The 21,196-nt window shown below is 42.0% G+C and overlaps 1 protein-coding gene across 1 annotated transcript in view; it reads right to left on the bottom strand.

Moving 5' to 3' along the window:
• The window catches only part of tns1b (tensin 1b), an 88,049-nt gene extending 67,154 nt beyond the window's left edge, over nt 1–20,895 (bottom strand). Inside the window, exons 1-3 of the mRNA XM_089002014.1 lie at nt 20,619–20,895; nt 9,242–9,356; nt 1,297–1,334 (exon numbers count right to left, since the gene is read on the bottom strand). Coding sequence (XP_088858140.1) covers nt 1,297–1,334; nt 9,242–9,356; nt 20,619–20,723 — 258 coding nt within the window. The 5' untranslated portion in view covers nt 20,724–20,895. The remainder of the gene's footprint in view (nt 1–1,296; nt 1,335–9,241; nt 9,357–20,618) is intronic.
• Between the last annotated feature and the right edge of the window lie 301 nt (nt 20,896–21,196).

Below are 21,196 nucleotides of genomic sequence, written 5' to 3'. Positions count from 1 at the left end.
CATATAGCTAATAGCTAGTCAGCTAGATAGCTATCAGCTAGACAGACAGCTAATAGATAGCTAGTGAGATAGCCATCCAGACAGATAGATAATAGATAACAAATAGCAAATAGATAGCAAATGGATAGCTAGCTAGGCATTCAGCGTTCACTCAACCCAGAATAACTCAGATAGAAAGCCAGACAGCTAGCTAATAGATAGCTATATAGAGAGATAGACATACAGCTAATAGCTATTCAGCTACATTGCTATCCAGCGAGCCAGACAGCTAATAGATAGCTAGCGAGATAGCCATCCAGACAGATAGATAATAGATAATAAAGAGCAAATAGATAGCAAAATGGATAGCTAGCTAGGCATTCAGCGTTCACTCAACCCAGAATAACTCAGATAGAAAGCGAGACAGCTAGCTAATATATAGCTAGCTAGATAGATAGATAGCCATATAGCTAATAGCTAGTCAGCTAGATAGCTATCCACCGAGCCAGACAGCTAATAGATAGCTAGCGAGATAGCCATCCAAACAGATAGACAACAGATAGCTAATAGATAATAAATAGCAAATAGACCGCGAATGTCTAGCTAGCTAGGTATTCAGCGTTCACTCAACCCAGAATAACTCAGATAGAAAGCGAGACAGCTAGCTAATAGATAGCTAGATAGAGAGATAGACATACAGCTAATAGCTATTCAGCTAGATAGCTATCCAGCGAGCCAGACAGCTAATAGATAGCTAGCTAGATAGCCATCCAGACAGACAGACAACAGATAGCTAATAAATAATAAATAGCAAATAGATCGCTAGCTTGGTGTTCAGCGTTCACTCAACCCAATAATAACACAAATAGATAGAAAGCGAACCAGCTAGCTACCTTGTTATGGGCTCATTTGTTAAAAAAAAAAAAAAAAAAAAAAAAAAAACAGGCTGCATGTTACCAGCATTTCACGTTTGCATTCAAAACTGGGCTGCAGACGATTTGTGCCATTTGCATCCATTCAATGGGCCAAAATGTTTTTGTTTTTCGACTTCTTTCTTTCCTTTCCTCTTCCTTTCATCACTTTGCTACTGTGAAATTTCTAAGAATAAAGGTACATCCAATCCAATCCAAAATCTTAATGGGCCAAATGTGCTTTACTGTGTCAATGTCAATTTTTCCACACAATCTTATTTTCAATTTCCAGCAAATAAAGTGTCCCAAAATGTATTTATTTTTGGTCCTTGCTCTGAAATAAAGGGTTGGTGCTTGTGTGCAAAGTTTTTCTCTCCCGATACGTTTGCAGATGTGCGGCTCTTACCTTTGCTTCGCATTTCTTGTGGCAAGGAATTCGACACACTACAGGAAGAGAAAAAGAGAGACGGGGAGATTAAGTCCATGTTACTTAGAGCAAGCCATAATTGAATTCATTAAAAAAAAAAATAATAATTAAAACAAATAAAATAAACACAAGTGAGTGAATAAATAAATAAAACAATTAATTAATTAATACACACATGGATAAATAAATAAATACATACATAAATACATACATAACTAAATAAATACACAGATAAACAAATATACCGTGACTGTAAAGTGTCCTTGTGCGTTTTGAAAGGCGTTTAGAAATTAAATGTAGTTTTATTATTATTATTATTATTATTATTATTATTATGTTTATTATTATTATTATTATTATTATTATTATTATTATTATTATTATTATGTTTGTTATTATTATTATGTTTGTTTATTATTATTATTATTATATAAATACAAAAAATTACAAAATAAATAAGTAAATAAATACCTGGGTGAATAAGTAAATACATTGGTGAATAAATAAATACATAAGTAAAAAACACATCAATAAACAAATGAGTGAATAAATACACAGATAAACAAATATACCGTGACTGTAAAGTGTCCTTGAGAGTTTTGAAAGGCGTTTAGAAATTAAATGTATTTTTTTTTATTATTATTATTATTATTATTATTATTATTATTATTATTATATAAATAAAAAAACTTACAAAATAAATAAGTAAATAAATACCTGTGTAAATAAGTAAATACATTGGTGAACAAATAAATACATAAGTAAAAAAACACATCAATAAACAAATGAGTGAATAAATACACAGATAAACAAATATATCAATTAAAATACATAAATAATAATAATAATAAACTAAATAAATAAATAGGTGTGTGAATAAACAAATAAATAAGTAAATAAACACATAAAGAAATAAATGAGTGAATAAATAAATACACGGAAAAACAAACAAAAATATATACTTTCAAAAAAACATGCAAAATAACTAAATAGGTGGGTGAATAAACAAATAAATAAATGGGTGATTAAATAAATAAATAAGTAAATAAACACAAATAAATAAATGAGTGAATACATTAATAAATACACGGATAAACAAATACATACATAAAACAACATACAAAATAACTGAATAAATAAATGAACAGGTGTGCGAATAGATAACTAAATAAATATCAAACACAAAGAAATAAATGAGTGAATAAATAAATTAATTAATACCCGGATAAACAAACAAATATATATATTTTAAGAAAACATGCAAAATGTCTAAATAACTAACTAAATAAATAAATGGGGCGGTGAATAAATAAATAAATGGGTGAATAAATAAATAAGTAAACAAATGAAGAAAGAAATGAGATAAACAAACAAATATATAAATAAAAAAAACATACAAAATAACTGAATAAATAAATAGGTGCGTGAATAAATAACTAAATAAACATGTAATTAAACAAACACATAAAGAAATAAATGAGCGAATAAATAAATAAATACCCGGATAAACAAACAAATATATAAATTTGAAAAAACATACAAAATAACTAAATAAATAAATTGCTGAATAAGTAAATAAACGAGTGAATGAATAAATACACGGATAAACAAAAAATATATATAAATAAAAAACACACAAAATAACTGAATAAATAAATAAACAAATAGGTGAGCGAATAAATAACTAAATAAATATATTATAATAAATATAATAATAATGAGTGAATAAATAAATAAATACCCGGATAAACAAACAAATATATAAATTTGAAAAAACATACAAAATAACTAAATAAATAAATTGCTGAATAAATAAGTAAATAAACGAGTGAATGAATAAATACACGGATGAAGAAAAAAAATATATAAATAAAAAAACACATAAAATAACTGAATAAATAAATAAACAAATAGGTGAGCGAATAAATAACTAAATAAATATATTATAATAAATATAATAATAATGAGTGAATAAATAAATAAATACCCGGATAAACAAACAAATATATAAATTTTAAAAACACACAAAATAACTAAAAAAATTAATGGCTGAATAAATAAACAAGTAAATAAACAAAAAAATGAATGTGTGAATAAATGAGTGAATAAATAAATAAAGTGCTTAAGAATGAATGACTGTTTTTGTCTTGCCATATTATTTTGTTTTGTTGTTGTTTTGACTTCAAGATGGCGCGGCGAGAGCAGCTGGCTTTACGGCAGCTCCTATATTTTGTTTTTCGACTACTTTCTTTCCGACGTTATTTCGGAGGTATGCGGCCATTTTTGAACGTGTCAGAACAATTGCAGGTCTTTTCCGCCATGAGGAATGCGTCAAGGTAAGCGTAACAGCAATCCTCCATTTTGGCTACAAGTTGGAAAATGGGTTAATGTGAGCCCCCAGCGTAACAGGGGCGGGGGGCGGGGGGGGTTAGAAATGCACTGACATCATCCTACATTTGGTTCCTATTTTGGCCCTCGAGAGACGTTGTTACGATGGTGGGAAAGAAAAACATCTTCACATCACGGCACAGATTGCGCAATAGCCAAACAGCCAAGCGTCAACGTCGGTTGTCAATCAAAATACGCTTCCAAGGGATTTTGTTTGAATTCTCTTTATTTTTGGACCTTCACAGATTGGTTGGACCCATTGACGAATCCGATCTTTCCTACCCCCATTTAGTTCAGGGATGCATTTTTTTTCTCCTTATAAGTAAAATAAATCAATAAATAAATCGGTAGCTAGGTAGGTAGATGGATAGATAGATAGCGACGTAGGTAGGTAGCGCGGTAGGTAGTAAGAAAGAAAGAAAGAAAGAAAGAAAGAAAGAAAGAAAGAAAGAAAGAAAGAAAGAAAGAAAGAAAGAAAGAAAGAAAGAAAGAAAGAAAGAAAGAAATGGGTAGGTAGCTAGGTAGGTAGATAGAGAGCTAGCTAGCGAGGTAGGTAGGTAGCTCGGTAGCTAGATAGATAAGTAAATAAATGGATAGGTAGCTAGGTAGCTTGCTAAGTAGGTAGCTCATTAGCTAGGTAGCTCGGTACTAGCTAGATAAATAAATGTATAGGTAGGTAGGTATTTATGTAGCTAGATAGATAGAGAGCTCGCTATCTAGGTAGCTTGCTAGCTATGTAGCTCGCTAGCTAGCAAGATAGATAAATAAATAAATGGATAGGTAGGTAGGTAAGTAGGTAAGTAGGTAACAAGCTAGCGAGATCTCTAGCTAGCTAGATAGCGAGATAATGAGGTCGATAGGTAGCTTGCTCAGTAGGTAGCTCGCTAGCTAGGTAGCTCGGTACTAGCTAGATAACTAAATAAATGCATAGGTTGGTAGGTAGCTAGATAAATAGATAGCGAGGTAGCTTGCTAAGAAGGGAGCTCGCTAGCTAGGTAGCTTGCTAAGTAGGTAGCTTGCTAAGTAGGTAGCTCATTAGCTAGGTAGCTCGGTACTAGCTAGATGAATAAATAAATGGATAGGTAGGTAGGTAGCTAGATAAATAGATAGTGAGGTAGCTTGCTAAGAAGGGAGCTCGCTATCTAGATAGCTTGCTAGCTATGTAGCTCGCGAACTAGCAAGATAGTTAAATAAATGGATAGGTAGCTAGGTAGGTAGGTAAGTAGGTAGGTAGGTAACAAGCTAGCTAGATCTGTAGCTCGCTAGATAGCGAGATAATAGATCAATAGGTAGCTTGCTCAGTAGGTAACTCGCTAGCGAGGTAGATTGCTAAGTAGGTAGTTCATTAGCGAGGTAGCTATCTAGATAGATAAATAAATGGATCGGTAGCTAGGTACGTAGGTAAGTAGGTAACTAGCTAGCTGGATTTATTTCTATTTGAGTTATTTACAACTATGACTGTAAAGTGTCCTCGAGAGTTTTGAAAGGCGCTTAGAAATTAAATGTATTATTATTATTATCATTATTATTATTATTAGATAGATAGGTAGTTTGCTAAGTAGTTAGCTCGCTAGCTAAGTAACTCGCGAGCTACTTAGCTGTTTGAAAAATTGTGTTTATCCGTGCTGATGGCGAAATTAGAAGGAAAACTGCATAAATACTGTAATGGTGAATCGTTCCAGTCGCATCCAATTACGGTAACGCACATTAAGAAGGTGTAAGTTTACACAAATTCCCAGCAGACAAATCAGCCATTTCCAACAGAGCTTGTGCGCCATCTTGTGCATTTTATAGGCGCTACATTGGAGTCCAGACGGCTTGAATTGATACAGAAGTACTTCTTTAATCGATCGATGAGAAGGTTTCTTCAGCCGTCATCTGTACAAAAGTGAAGGTTTCGGACGTTTCGCCTCCTATCCAAGAGGCTTCGTCAGCGAACTAAAGTTAATCGATTGCAAACATTTATGCTTTCCTCTTCAGAACTATTTAAATCATATTCATAACTGGATGAGTAACAAGAAAGCATCTTCTCCGAATCTGAACTCTCTGAAGCCATTGTTTTGATTCTGGAGCGAGGCAGTTTGTGACCCGAAGTGATGTCACAAACAAGGGGGCGGGACTTTCTGAATCTGCTCAGTTTTCGAGCTCATTTTGTGGTTTTGGGACACTGAGTCATTTTTATTGGTGTTTTGCATTTCACTAAAAATATCAACCTGCGTGTTTTGGGTATTTTAGATGCTATAAAATGTTTTTCTGATGTCAGTTAGGAAACAAAAAAAATGGCGTTGGTTGTCATTTACAGACATACGCAGCTGTAAAGTATGTGAGATAAGTAGTAAGGGAAGCGCCTGGGTCGCTCCAATCCCCACCAAAGGCGCAGATCTGACCGTCTATGCCCGCCATCGACATAGACCTGGCAAAGATGGCGGCATCAGTATTGCACAGTGTCAACAAATAGTTCTCAGGAGCACCGATGGCGTGACTTTGGAGTTGAGCACAAAGTGTGCGAGGAGGGAAAATGTGATGGTTGGAGCCATTTCCTTCCGCTGGTCCTTCCACAACGAGCCCCCACAGGGCCGTCCCTTGTAAGGACAACACTAAACACAATGGAAGGGCCGGCCGGGCGGGAGCCTTTCCGCTCCCTTCAAACCGACCCCACCCATCCCTCTTACGTCCTTTTTCTCAGCTGCACCGACACGTGAGCGCCAACAAGTGTACGCGACCCACGTGCTCCACCTTTGGCCAGCTGATGGGCGCGTCATGGGATGTTCTTCAAAGTTTTTCACAGCTGCTTCCGTCCAACGCGACCTCATGACCAACCGGGAGATTCTGTCGCCCTCTTGTGGACGACTTACAGATGGCAGTATTGCCAAGTAGTTAAAGGACAACCGACACAATTTTTTTGTTTCCTAACTGACATCATAAAAACGTTTTATAGCATCTAAAATACTCAAAACACGCAGGCTGATATTTTTAGTCAAATGAAAAACACCAATAAAAATGACTTAAAGGACAATCGACCTCACTTTTTTGTTTCCTAACTGACATCATAAAAACTTTTTATAGCATCTAAAATACCCAAAACACGCAGTATGATATTTTTAGTCAAATGCAAAACACCAATAAAAATGACTTAAAGTGTCCAAAAAAGTGTCCAAAAAAAATTGAGCTGCGAATTGGGCATTTTCAGAAAGTCCCGAACCCGACGTCACGCCAAGACGTCTTGCATTGCTCGAGAATCAAAACAATGTCTTCAGATTCAGAGAATATGCTTTCTTGTTACACATCCAGTTATGAATATGATTTAAATAGTTATGAAGAGGAAAGCATACATGTTTGCAATCAATTAAATAATTTAAAATGTATCACCAAAAAAGCGGCAGAAAATGGTGACCAAGCTCTGTGTGAGGAATTAATCAGCCCGTTTCCACAGGCTGATAAATTCCTCACATGGAGCTTTGTCACCCTCTTCTGCCTCTTTTTGGTGCAACACGACCTTTTCAGACCAAACAAGTATCGCAAAATGCATTGACGTGATGGAAGGACTGCTACAATGTGTCCTTTTTTCAGTCAGGGGCGTTCCTTCAGTGACGTAGGGTGAGGACTCATCAACAACTCAAAAACAAGACTTCCGGAATATTCAGCGCGAGTCTTAAAACGTAAAATATAGCTATATGCGGTGGAATCTGCTCAGTAGAAGTCATTTGAAGCCATTTTAATGGACAATTATGGACACAACTTGTCCGGAGACGTCGGTTGTCCTTTAAAGTGTCCCAAAACTGCCACAAAATGAGCTCGGAACTGGGCAGATTCAGAAAGTCCCGACCCCTTGTTCATGACGTCACTTCGGGCCACAAACTGCCGTGCTCCAGAATCAAAACAATCTTCAGAGAGTTCAGATTCGGAGAAGATGCTTTCTTGTTACTCATCCAGTTATGAGTATGATTCAAATAGTTCTGTAGAGGAAAGCATAAATGTTTGCAATCGATTGAAAAAGTCCTTCTGGATCAATTTGAGCCGTCTGGACTCGAATGTAGTGTCCCAGAAAATGCAGAAGATGGCACCCAAGCTCCGTTGGAAATGGGCTGATTTGTCCGCTGGGAATTGGTATAAACTTACACCTAAACTTACACCTTCAAAGAGTGTAGACTGAAAGGTTAAAATTACCATCAATCAGGCTCCATAAATTACCCGCACAAGCCATCTGTACACTTGATGCAAAAAGCTATCAACCCAGCTAAACAGAACACAATTGATGATGAACTAGATAAAATGATCGCAGAGAAAGCACCTACAAGGGATCATTCCTCAAGACGGTGAAAGAAGGCTACGTTCCTCATCAAGTGTTTAATGCTGATGAAACCGGCCACTCCATTACATCAAGCCATCAACGTCTATCACAAAGGTAAATAAAATGACTATTATACAGTATAGTTTATTTCTTTAACTATAATACAAATGGCACATTTATTATACATAAAATAAGGTATATTTTGTGTAGTTTTAAGGCTTAGAAAATTAGAAAGCAGAAAAATTATGTTTTATGGGGACCTGAGAACGGATTATTGTAATTTTAATGGTTTCCTATGGGAAATTAATTTTTGGGATACACACTTTTCACCTTACACACTCTGTCTGGGATACAATTAGGTTCGTAAGCCAGGGTATCACTGTATTGTGATTTTCTACATTAAAAAAAAAATGTTCTAAAATGGAGATTTTCCACATTTTGGGAAAATGTTCCTAATAGAACGACATATACTGCTTGGCAATGCTGTCATCTGGATATCGTCCACAAGAGGGCGACAGAGTCTCCCGGTTGGTCATGAGGTCGAGTTGGATGGAAGCAGCTGTGAAAAACTTTGAAGAACATCCCATGACCAGCCCATCAGCTAAAGATGGAGCTACACCCCCCCCCCCCCAAAAAAAAGATGAAGCCCTCGGATGACTTGAGGCCATCTAGCTTGCTATCTATTAGCTGGTTGGCTAGTTTTGGCTTTCTATTTGTTATATACTGTAGCTATCTAGGTTGCTAGCTATCTAGCTTGCTATCTGTTGGCTATCCATTAGCTATCTACCAGCTGGTTGGCTAGATTTCTATATCTTTCACTTTCTATTAGTTATATACCGTAGCTATCTAGGTGGCTAGCTATCTAGCTTGCTATCTGTTGGCTATCTATTAGCTATTTGTTAGCTGGTTGTCTAGCTTTCTATATATTTAGCTTTCTAATAGTTATATATTGTAACTATCTAGGTGGCTAGCTATCTAGCTTGCTATCTGTTGGCTATCTGCTAGCTGGTTGGCTAGCTTTCTATATATTTAGCTTTCTATTAGTTATATATTGTAGCTATCTAGGTGGCTAGCTATCTAGCTTGCTATCTGTTGGCTATCTATTAGCTATCTACTCGCTGGCTAGCTTTCTATTTCCGGGAAGAGTGAACGCTGGCGCGTGGCTGCCGCTGCTCACACACAGAACAACGCTCGCAAAAAACTACCCGTGCGATGACGCAATGAGGCGAACGTCGCGTCACTGACCTCTGCAGACGAGTCCGTCGTGGACGATGACGAGTTTGCAAACGCCGCAGGTCTTGGATTTTTTGAACGTCTTCTCGCGGAAAGTGTGAGAATGGACGGCTTCCACTTCCTCAGGCTGCAACGCAAAACAAAACAAAAATGGTGGCCGGTATGCACCGAAATAGTTACGCTTCGTCATAAGTGTCTCAATTTCGATGTTTGGAAGGCCTGAGTGACGTAACTCAAAGTGACCGACGCAAAAGACGGACAGCCGGAAACTCGACAGTATCTGTTCAGGTGGTCCCCACGTCGCCTCCACATTTTGGCTCATCAGACCAAACAGAAAGATGAAATGTCCAAAATGTGGAAGAGGCGCAGAGCGCTCCAGGCAAGCCTTCATTCGGTCCTCCGTGCCGGGCCATCGATACTTAATGTGATTAGCTTAATTGAGTTTGGGTGAAAAAGCAGCCGTGCGTGCGCTAGAAGCGCTTGGCGGTCATCTTGGGCCTGGCATGACCGGCAAAAAGATCTCTTGGGAATTACACAATGGGGTCTTGAGATGCTAGCTGAATTTGTTCCGTCTAAATGCTAGCGACCGAACTAACTAGCTAGCAATGAAACTAGCGAGCTAGCAATCGAAGTAGCAAGCTAGTGATCGAACTCGTGAGCTAGTGATCAAAATAGCGAGCTAGCGATCGAACTAGCGAGCTCGCGATCAAATTAACGAGCCAACGATCAAACTAACTAGCTAGAGATCAAACTAGCGACCTAGCGATCAAACCAGCGAGCTAGCGATTAAACGAACTAACAAGCTAGAGATCAAACTAACTAGCTAGCCATCAAACTAACTATCTAGCTAGCATCAAACTAACTAGCTAGCGATCAAACTAACCAGCTATCTGGCGATCGAAGTAACTAGCTATTTAGCAATCCAACTAACTAGCTAGTTTGTTAACTAGCTCGTTAATAAGCTTGCGATTGAGCTAGATAGCGTGTGATGAAGGTAGCTTTCTATCAAGCTACCTAGCGATCAGGATAGCCAGCAATCGAGCTAGCTCGTGATCGAGCTAGCTAGCGATCAAGCTAGCGATCGAGCTGGCTAGTAGTTTTGCGTTGAGCTAGCTAGCGATCAAGCTAGCAAGCGATCAAGCTAGCTAACTCTCTTTCTATTCCACTTGCTGGCTAATCCTTGACCATGTAAAGAAGCTCACAAACGTCCAGCAACGTCAGCGCCTCCTTGACATCTCCAAGACCTTATCCAATCAGTCGCACGACGGGTGTGCCCGGTTAGCGGGAGGAAAGGGTGGGTGGAGGGGCTTGTGGCACTTGGCCAAGGTACACATTGGTCATCCTCCTAAACGCGGAGGACAAAAAGGGGTTCAGACAGCCGCTTTGCAGACGTTTAACCTGCAAATACGACGCTGGCCACGTTTCCCATCATTGTCTGCGACCATTCGCAATGCAGCTGGCACTCGAGGAGTTTGTTTATTGTTTTTCCATGGGGGTTGTCGATGGGGGGGGGGCACGTGGGGGTTTGGGGCGGGGTAGGGGGGCAGCGTTAGAGAAGCGAAGAAGAATGAATGACTTATTTAAAAGCAATTCTCGGACCACCTTGGGAAGCAAATTCAACATGTCGCGGTAACGTCTCTATTTTGGACCCCAAAACTTTTAAAAAGTGTTTCAAAAACCGGGGCTGGCAGGGGGTCCGACGCTGAGGTCAGGGTGCACGCGTAGCCCCCACCTCCCACCCCCTTCTCCCGAGCTTCCCAGCTCCTGGGAACAGACGGTCTTCCCCTAGCGACGCATGCATAATCTCCCGCTTGGCATTCATTAGCACACATGGGTCAAAACACAAAATGCCGTAAACACACACACACAAGCACAAAGACACGCATAGACACGCATAAACACACAAGCACAGACACGCACAAGGACACGCACAAAGACACGCAAACATCTATGCACACAAACGCGGCTTTCATATCATCGTTGGTGTTTTTTGTCCCTGTTTCATACGGACACACAAGAATCGGAATCATCGTCATCATCATCATGATCATCATGATCATGATGATCATCTTGATCATGATGATCATGATAATCATCATCATCATCATGATAATCATCATGATCATGATGATCATGATAATCATCATCATCATCATCATGATGATCATGATGATCATCATGATGATCATGATCATGATGATCATCATGATCATCATGATCATCATGATCATCATTATTATTATTGTTATTATTGTTACTATTAAAAGACAGACAGGAAAAAAAAAAGTCAGTCACTTGCATTGATTGGAAAGAAACCCCAAAAGGAGACCCCAGGAGAGGCGTGACCCCCCTCCACCATAGCATCTGCGGCAAATGCCCCATCCGTGCATATGGCGTCCCATATGAAAGACGGCGGCGCGCTAATTAGCTGATTAAGTCGGTCGGCCGGGGATGCGGGGCTTAGACAACAATGCCACTGTCTCATTTGCAGAACTCGGCCACTCGGATCGTTATTGACTTGATTACCTCGCTCAGACAGTCGGGAATGTCCCTTGCAGACGCGCCCCGAGATTCAAAGTGCTGCAAAAAACATTCATACAACCAATCATAAACGACAAAAAGATGATCGCAAAGTCAGTCGAAAGCACAAAAAAAAGGGTCAAAAACCAAAGACTAAAAAGGAATTTGAAAGATGGGCAAAACAGGGATTCTTAAATCCTTGACTGGCAGACCATGAGACAAAATGTGTCCACTGTAGTCCCAGGGTTTTGGTCAAAACTGGGTTAGATGGAGGACACTGATTCCCTTTAGCAAAAACGGAGGGGGTCTCAACATTGTCTTTCCGCTCCTCCAACCAACAAGACCCTACATGGCTGTCATCGAATCCATCGTGTGTTCTTCCATCACCGTTTGGTTCTTGGCCGGCACAAAAATGGACCAAATCCGACGTCAACGGACAGTTATGACGGCAGAAAAAAATCATAGGCACCGCCCTAACTACTCTCGAAGACTTGCACACTGCAAGAATCCAAACCAGGGCGCGGAAAATCCTACTGGACCCTCCGCACCCTGCCCACCACATTTTCCAGCGACCCCCCTCAGGCAAGGACTACCGTTTCATGCGCAACAAATCCTGCAGAGATTTAAACAGCTTCTAAAACAGGAACTCAAATCCTACAGGACCCTCCGCACCCTCTCCACCACCTTTTCCAGCTACTTTCCTGGTGCTGTCACGATCTGGTTGGTGAACAACGTGTCGTGCTGTCGGCCCCACCCTCAGTTGCTTCCGCCCTCAGTTGATGATTCTGATTCTGATTCGGGGTCGCCACAAAAATGGACACGATCCGACTTCAACGGACAGTCAAGACGGCGGAAAAATTCATTGGCATGGCCCTAGCCAATCTCGAGGACTTGCGCACTGCAAGAATCCAAACAAGGGCGCGGAAAATCCTACTGGACCCTGCACATCCTGCCCATCACCTTTTCCAGCGACTCCGATTCATGCGCACCAAATCCAGCAGACATTTCAACAGCTTCTTCCCCCGTCGCCATTAACTCTCTCAACAGCCACCCAAATAGAACTGTCTAGTCTCTAGTGCCTCAATTTTTCTTATGATGATACTAGTGCAGGGTGTTCTACCGGAGACAAATTCCTTGAGTGTTCTACATACTTGGCAATAAAGATGATTCTGATTCTAATATGATTCTGATTAAGGAATGCTCTTCCATACTTATTTGTCATGCATTTTTGTTACGATGATACTAGTGCAGCGTGTTCCACCGGAGACAAATTCCTTGAGTGTTCTACATACTTGGCAATAAAGATGATTCTGATTCTAATATGATTCTGATTAAGGAATGCTCTTCCATACTTATTTGTCATGCATTTTTGTTACGATGATACTAGTGCAGCGTGTTCCACCGGAGACAAATTCCTTGAGTGTTCTACATACTTGGCAATAAAGATGATTCTGATTCTAATATGATTCTGATTAAGGAATGCTCTTCCATACTTATTTGTCATGCATTTTTGTTACGATGATACTAGTGCAGCGTGTTCCACCGGAGACAAATTCCTTGAGTGTTCTACATACTTGGCAATAAAGATGATTCTGATTCTAATATGATTCTGATTAAGGAATGCTCTTCCATACTTATTTGTCATGCATGCATTTTTGTTACGATGATACTAGTGCAGCGTGTTCCACCGGAGACAAATTCCTTGAGTGTTCTACATACTTGGCAATAAAGATTATTCTGATTCTAATGCTCTTCTATGATTCTGATTAAGGAATGCTCTTCCATACTTATCTGTCATGCATGCATTTTTGTAACGATGATACTAGTGCAGCGTGTTCTACCGGAGACAAATTCCTTGAGTGTTCTACATACTTGGCAATAAAGATGATTCTGATTCTAATATGATTCTGATTAAGGAATGCTCTTCCATACTTATTTGTCATGCATTTTTGTTACGATGATACTAGTGCAGCGTGTTCCACCGGAGACAAATTCCTTGAGTGTTCTACATACTTGGCAATAAAGATGATTCTGATTCTAATATGATTCTGATTAAGGAATGCTCTTCCATACTTATTTGTCATGCATGCATTTTTGTTACGATGATACTAGTGCAGCGTGTTCCACCGGAGACAAATTCCTTGAGTGTTCTACATACTTGGCAATAAAGATTATTCTGATTCTAATATGATTCTGATTAAGGAATGCTCTTCCATACTTATCTGTCATGCATGCATTTTTGTAACGATGATACTAGTGCAGCGTGTTCTACCGGAGACAAATTCCTTGAGTGTTCTACATACTTGGCAATAAAGACGATTCTGATTCTAATCTGATTCTGATTAAGGAATGCTCTTCCATACTTATTTGTCATGCATTTTTGTTACGATGATACTAGTGCAGCGTGTTCTACCGGAGACAAATTCCTTGAGTGTTCTACATACTTGGCAATAAAGATGATTCTGATTCTTCAAAATAAAGCCCAATTCCACAAAAACCCTTTCGAGTGGAAGAAGGAAGTGTCCCCCGAGTGCAATGGGTACTCCATTGAGCACAGAGGTACTCCAAAAAACCTGTTCCCTTCCGCCTCTTTTTGTGGTTCTTCAGTTCCCACCGCCCAAGGAAAAGTCACCTGCTATTCATTGGAGACGGGGGGGGGCAAAATGCAGACCAGGCATTCCAGCCTTGCCTCCTTCCTTACTGCCACCCCCTCCTGGAATCCTACACCTCATCATCTCCATTTGATCTCCGCCAGTTGGATCACACGGAGGAAATGACCCAGAAGTCATCCAGAAGCCACGAGGGAATCGGATGCACAAATGACAACAGGCATTGGACTTTTCCTGACCACTTCAACCGGCATACAACCAGAATCCTCAATCCTGACCCTAAAAAACCCAAGTCAACATGTCATTATTTCCTAAAGTATTCCTGCAACACATGTTTTGAAAGCTGGCATGGATTTAGCTCCCCCCCAACAAGCACCTAACTCGGCCAAATAGCCCCTCTCAGTCAGGGGTCTTGACACCGTAACCCCTTCATGTGTTACTTTTGGAGCCTGTCCAAGGTTGTTTGCAAAAGAGGAAATGAAACTAAAACACCAGACAGAGTAAAGTGACGAGTGACTTGCAGCAAGGAGACTTTGGGCGGCTTTTCAGCCATCTGTTCGGAACTTCGGGATTCATTTGTCACATTGAGCCAACGACGACTAGAAATTGAATCAGTAGAAGAACCGCTTTTCTTCTTTCATCATCCTTTAACCGTCCAAAAACAGTTTTTGGAAATGTGAACAAACAAATACAGTGATACCTCAGGTTACGAACACTTAAGCTCACGAACTTTTCGCCTTACAATTAAATTTGCGAGCATATAATCTTGGCTGCCGAACTACTTTTCGGCAGACGAACCAAACCACGCAGCGCCATGGTAGCTGGTGGACTAGTTTTCGGCAGATGAACACCAAACCACACGGTCGAACAGTGCCATGGTGGCTGGCAGACTAGTTTTCGTCACCTCCTTTCTTTAAGTGCGGACATGGTTTGTTATCGAATGGAGTACTTTTGCTATTATGGGACTGAAAAAGACCCCACCACAGACTGGTGTTAAGCTGAAGAGGACACTAAAGAAAATGACGGTCGAACAGAAGAAGGAGATCATCGAAAAAAAAACAACGAGGTGTGCGTTTGTGTGACTTAGCGTCCCAAACTGATTATTCTCATTTTAATTGTTTCTTATGGGAAATAAATATTTCCAATAACCAATTCACTTAGTGACATGAGGTATCACTGTACATGCATCCAAGGAAAATTACTTCTGGGAGCCTTAGTTTTGCTATTTTGAGGTATACAGCACAGGATTTATCCAATAGTTGACCCCCCCCTAAAGCTCCTCAAAAAACAACATTTTGATCAGATTGGGCATGAGAGAAAGGAATGAAAAGAATTCAACTCCGTGTGCACTCAGGTGGATACTAGGTGAATTCAAGCTAGTCCCGGATCAGGCGGCGTGAAAAATTGGCAAAACTGAACACGGTCCAAATGGCGTCAATGCCAAAAAACCAGGGGGGAGGTTGAAGGCCAATGGGGCCAGTCAAGCGTGGCCAAAGCTTGGTTCTCGGCGACCAAAAGGGGGGTGGGGGGGGAGGTGCTTACACAAAGCTCGACACCTCTCATAAATCAACCAAGCGCCGGGTGAACTTCCCCTTTTGTTGTTGGGGATTTTTCATGCAAGTCATCCAAAGCAAACATGCGCAAGGAGCAAGGCTTGAATCAAAATGGTCTAGGACCAGTGGGGGGGGGGGGCAACCCGCCCGTGGCCTATGTGGGTGGTTTGATGCCTGCGATGGTATAAGCGCCTTTCCTTGTCCGTGACGTGACAATATTCAAATTCTTATCAAGTTGACCTCGGGTTTGCGTCAAAGGTTCACGTTTGGGGAAGGATCCTTGAGACTTTTCTGTGAATCCGCATCCACTCAAATTTGCAATGATTTGCAATACGGCAAATCGGGCGAGGACTATACTGACATTCAGTGTATTAGCTAACTAACTACCTAGCTACCTTTTAGTTATATAGCTATCTAAGTGGCTAGCTACCTAGCTAGCTATCTATTAGCTATCTACTAGCTGGCTAGCTAGCTTTCTATCTGTTTTATTTAATAGTGACAATACGTTTATTAGCTAACTATCGAACTAGCTTTTAGCTATATAACTATCTAGGTGGCTATCTGTTGGCTATCTATTATCTATCTACTAGCTGGCTAGCTAGCTTTCTATCTATTTACTTCCGGGTTGAGTGAACGCTGGCGTGTGTGGTTACCGCTGCTCACCCATCGAAAACTTATCCTGTGACTGTAAAGTGACCTTGAGAGTTTTGAAAGGCGCTTAAAAATGAAATGTATTATTATTATTATTATTATTATTTTTATTATTATTATAGATGGATGGGACGAGTAGTAGTTCACCTAGGACCGCCCCCTGAAATCGGTCAAACTCAGACATTGGCCACTTTTCTCCCGTTTTCCAACTGGAAAATGACAACTAACAAAAAGTGTCGGCAAAAAGGGAAGGCTAGCCAAGACGACGCGGCCCTCTGCGGAGTGGTTTCAAGCCAAACAAAGAATGCTCCAGGGGATGCATGGATCAGAGACAGATGTATCTGACAAAGGGACGGCATGATTAACGACAGACGAAAAAATAAGCAGGCCCATTTTCTAAGAAATAGTCGAATTGAAAGGAACATTGCTTCATTCCAGGCCATCTGTAATCCCTTCTCAAGCGTCCTTCTCCACCTCCAGACCAGAATCTTGGTGTTTCAAGATTTCCCTCAATCGCTAGATGTTGTCAACATTGGTCACCTGTGGTCTTTGAAAGCCCCTTGAGACTTTTTTGCACAAAATCGACTTCCTTGACACCAACTACGCCGTTCATGATAGTCTGCTCTTTGGCGCCATCTGGTGCCGATTAGGGATTTACAAAAGGGACACAGGAAATGGATGGTTTGCTAGCCAATCCCTGAAGGTTGCTTCGATGGGGGAAACAACACAAACGCGTCCATTTGTGTCATGCGGAATCGTCGTACAGTCCGTTGAAGCGAAGTCACCGAAATAGGACCAGAACTCGGTGATAAACCAAGGTTATCGAGGACCGAAGACACTAAGACCTTCACCCAAAGAGGATGCTCACACATTCAGCAAAATCTAGTCCCAGGAGGATTTACTCAGGAATGGGTGCCTCATAGAGATCATTCTGGGAGACGTGAGAGTGTAGTTGAGAGTAAACAACTTTTTCAAGGATTTTGGAAATAAAAGGAATGTGAGAAATAGGGAGAAGGTTTTTGAAGTTATTGGGATCAGATCCAGGCTTTTGAAGAATTGATGTGACAGCCGCTGTTTTGAGGAGGGCAGGGACGATTGCTGTGGATAGCAAGGAGTAAATAATGGCTGAAATGACTAGAAGGAGACCCAAAAATCCAATTAACTACAGGAGAAGAGACGGCCAATTAATGGCGAGATCCATCCTGAAATCAGGAAACCCCTTTGTTCCGCAATTCTGCGATGTAGTCACTCATCCACTCAAAGCTGCAGTCGGTGGGGTGTGGGCGCACTGAAGGTCCTTTACAAGCCCACCCCAGCACCCCCACTTTCACCTCGCCTGGGGAGGAATGGTCATTAACTGATGAAGAGCTCTGTAAGATGATCCAGACTGCCGGTGAAGCAGCGGTCGCGTCCCAAAGGACCAGCGCAGAATGAGCAAAGACCGGATCTGAATGGGCTATTCAAGGATCTGCCCTCTTTCAACCTTCCAGAGGAGAGCACCGGTCACTTCCAGATTTGTTTTTGTTATTTTAGCCTGGAATGTTCCTTCCTCATGGCGGAAATGAAGCCATACACAGCCACAGTGTTCCAAACCAAGCCAACCCCCCCAACACCCCATGGGTCCATTTGCCCGGAGGCATGCCGAATGATCCTTGAGTGTCAACATTCTTTTGCTAGCGCGTTACAACTCGGAGGACCCACAAACGAGGGCTATGTGAGCGCGGGAAAACGCAGCAGATCCGGTTACACACGAGAGAGCAAAACTAAAATCGGTAGAAGTGAAATCAAATTGGACCCTTATCCCAACCCCCTCAAGTTGGACACAAGTGGTGGTGGGACAATGCCGAGGACCCAATCGTGCAGAGGGCGGCTTTCCGCCGCCCCAACTTCTGTAACAATTCCCTCATTCCAAAGTGTCAAAGCACCCAGGCCCCCCACAACCTAACCCTACGCCCAACCCCCGACATGAAGACCACCCAATAGATCCTTTGGTTGGCCGCATCTGGCCCTGGAGTGAGATGAGTCTCCAGGCTGAAAGACGGCAAGAAACAACTCCAGGGTCAGCCGTGAAAATCACTCCAAAAAGCCAACGACTTTGGAATGTGGCATCAGTTCTCGGATTTGACGGTCTACGTCCACGAGACAACGCAAATATGCTCGCTGTCAGAAAGTTGTCTGGCCTTGTGGACAACACAAGATATCCGAATTTCTGTTTCATACGTAATCCAGACCATGTTGCTCCTCAAAACGTCGACAAAGTTGACAGAGACGCACATTCAAAGTAGAGTGACAGCTTGGGCGGTCAGATTCTCTCACCCAGAACATGCAGGACAGGCAGACCCAGGTACGAGCGGGAGCGGCCAAAACCGCCGGCAGTCCCAGTGACACGGACGGCATGCTGACGGAGGTTCTCGTGATGCAGCGATTCAAAAGGAATCCGGGCGTCCCGTCCAGGCGTGCCGAGCCATGACGATGCGCAAGGCGCAGACCCCTGTGGATAACGTCACGATGCTATCGCTTGGTTCTCCCCCACCGCCTCAATGTCAGTCTGGCTCTGGCCTCTAATTGGATCCGACTACCTCTCTCTCTCACTCGCTGGTCTTTCTGGCGGGGTAAATTTTCACAAAGCTTTCGGGGAACGCGGAGACTGGCCGAGGAATGGGTGGGGGGGGGTGGCCTGCTCCAACTTCTCGGCATGGAACGGAGGGGGTGGGTGGGACTCTTATTATCCATCCCTCCTGCCTGCTTGCCCCTCCTCTCTCTCTCATCCTACCTCGGTCCCCTTCCCAACCCCACTCGGCCCCCTTTGAATCTCCATTCCTTGATCTCTTCGCCCCCTCCTGCCCGCCGTACCACTCAGCATCCGTTGCTCTTCACCTCCCTGATTTTTTTTTCACTGCATTCAGAGTAAACCGCTGAACGTATTGAGGGAAATTCAAGCGATTGGACTGAATCTGGCGATCCCACATGAAACATGAAGATACAGAACTGTACAGACCAGACCAGTGGATGGTTTAACTTTTGCCGCAGCGCAATGACGGTATTATTTATGGAGTGTCAGGAGCGACGCTGTAAATTCTGTTAAGTGAATTAGCGTGAGAGCTTTTTGGCTTTTTGTTGCAGAGTTTCAGAAAATTTTTTCAACTCAGAAAAGTCATTGATTCTACATTGGAATCAATGACTATTTGTATTTGTGTCCGCCACCAATACAGTCAAAGCTGTGTTTTCAAACGTCCCGGTTCTCAACCAAAAGTTTCGGGTTTTTTACGCCTCGGTTTACAACCAAAAATGGGTTCTCGATCAAATTGAGCGCACCTGAATGCACCACAGGACTCTCCTCCGCGTCCTTATACATCACTTCCTGGTGTCACGTCTCATTGTGACTGACGCATTATCCTCAGGTAGCCTTCCGTCGTGATGCAGACATTGATGACCTTGATTATAATGGGAAATGCTTCGGTTTTCCACCAAATTGGTTTTCCAACAGGTTTCTGAAACGGTTATGGTCAAAAACCCAGGTTGGACTGTATTACTTACAAGGATACCCTGAGTGGATTCGCCCCTTTCTGGACATGTCAATAAACCAGTGGTTCATCATCTTGTTGGAAGTACCAAACCCAATCAGTTTCATACGCTCATTTATCGAACCCTTCTTGCAATGACCCTGCCCACTAACAGCAGACGAGACTGAGGGGTGGAGGATCCACCGAACCCCTGAGACCGACTGACCGAACCCCCAGGGTTCCATCCAACCAACTTTAAGAACCACTGCAATATACTGAAGGTGTATCCTAACGTCGTAGTACATACGGATGGATGAATGAATACGGCAAAATAGCTAAGCTGCTCGCTGACTTTGTTTTGTTCTTAAAATGTCCGCCTGCAACTTTTCTGCCGCAATCAGACTCTGCGACAAGTCTGGAGGTTCTCGTCATGGACTCAAAAGGTTGCCAAGAGCTGAATTATAACAACAAGACCATCTGCAATGACCCTCTCCGTTTCAGAAAGTCAAACCGAGAGCCTTCAAATCGGACCATGGAGACTTGTTAGGTATACCTGGTTGCGGTTTTCCCTGCGTTTCCCCAAAAGGAACATGCTGCAGAAGAGCAACCTCGCCCATGTGAAGATCGTAGTGAGACACCAGTCAAGTCTGCCCATCATTTCAGGAAAACCCTTTCTCCCTGCCGTCCGCTAACGTGTGACGGCGACTCTTTCTTCGCCTTCGTCTCTTTCGTTGTTTTCAAGCATCTCCTTGAAAACCGATCCAATCAAAGAGATGGCAGACGCGTGTCCGCCGACGGAGACTCCGGACAAGTGGCGTTACATCCTTAGACTTGCATCCATCCATCTGGTCATCCGTCCATCCGTCCGCTAGGCGGGACGCTCCGAGTCTCCCATTTGCAGCGAGAGCCAAAGACTAGATGACAAAAGTGGGAGGCGCCGGGGGCCAGCGGTTTTATCGGGGAGGAACTTAGAGTGATGAAAAAGGGAGGGAGGCTTTTCAGGCTAATGACTCCTGTTGACACGAGACAGATGCGTCCTCCTCCTCCGCGTTTAAGATCGACTCCAATGACCAGACGAGGTGCAATTTCCAGAGTTCAGTGCCCACTCAACCATAGGTGATTGAACGGCGA

Source organism: Hippocampus bargibanti, linkage group LG08 (assembly GCF_051943395.1).
Source record: "Hippocampus bargibanti isolate YZ-2025 linkage group LG08, ASM5194339v1, whole genome shotgun sequence".
Classification (NCBI taxonomy): Eukaryota; Metazoa; Chordata; class Actinopteri; order Syngnathiformes; family Syngnathidae; genus Hippocampus; species Hippocampus bargibanti.
The sequence above is the reverse complement of the archived record's forward strand: the minus strand, read 5'-3'. Positions and strand labels throughout refer to the sequence as shown.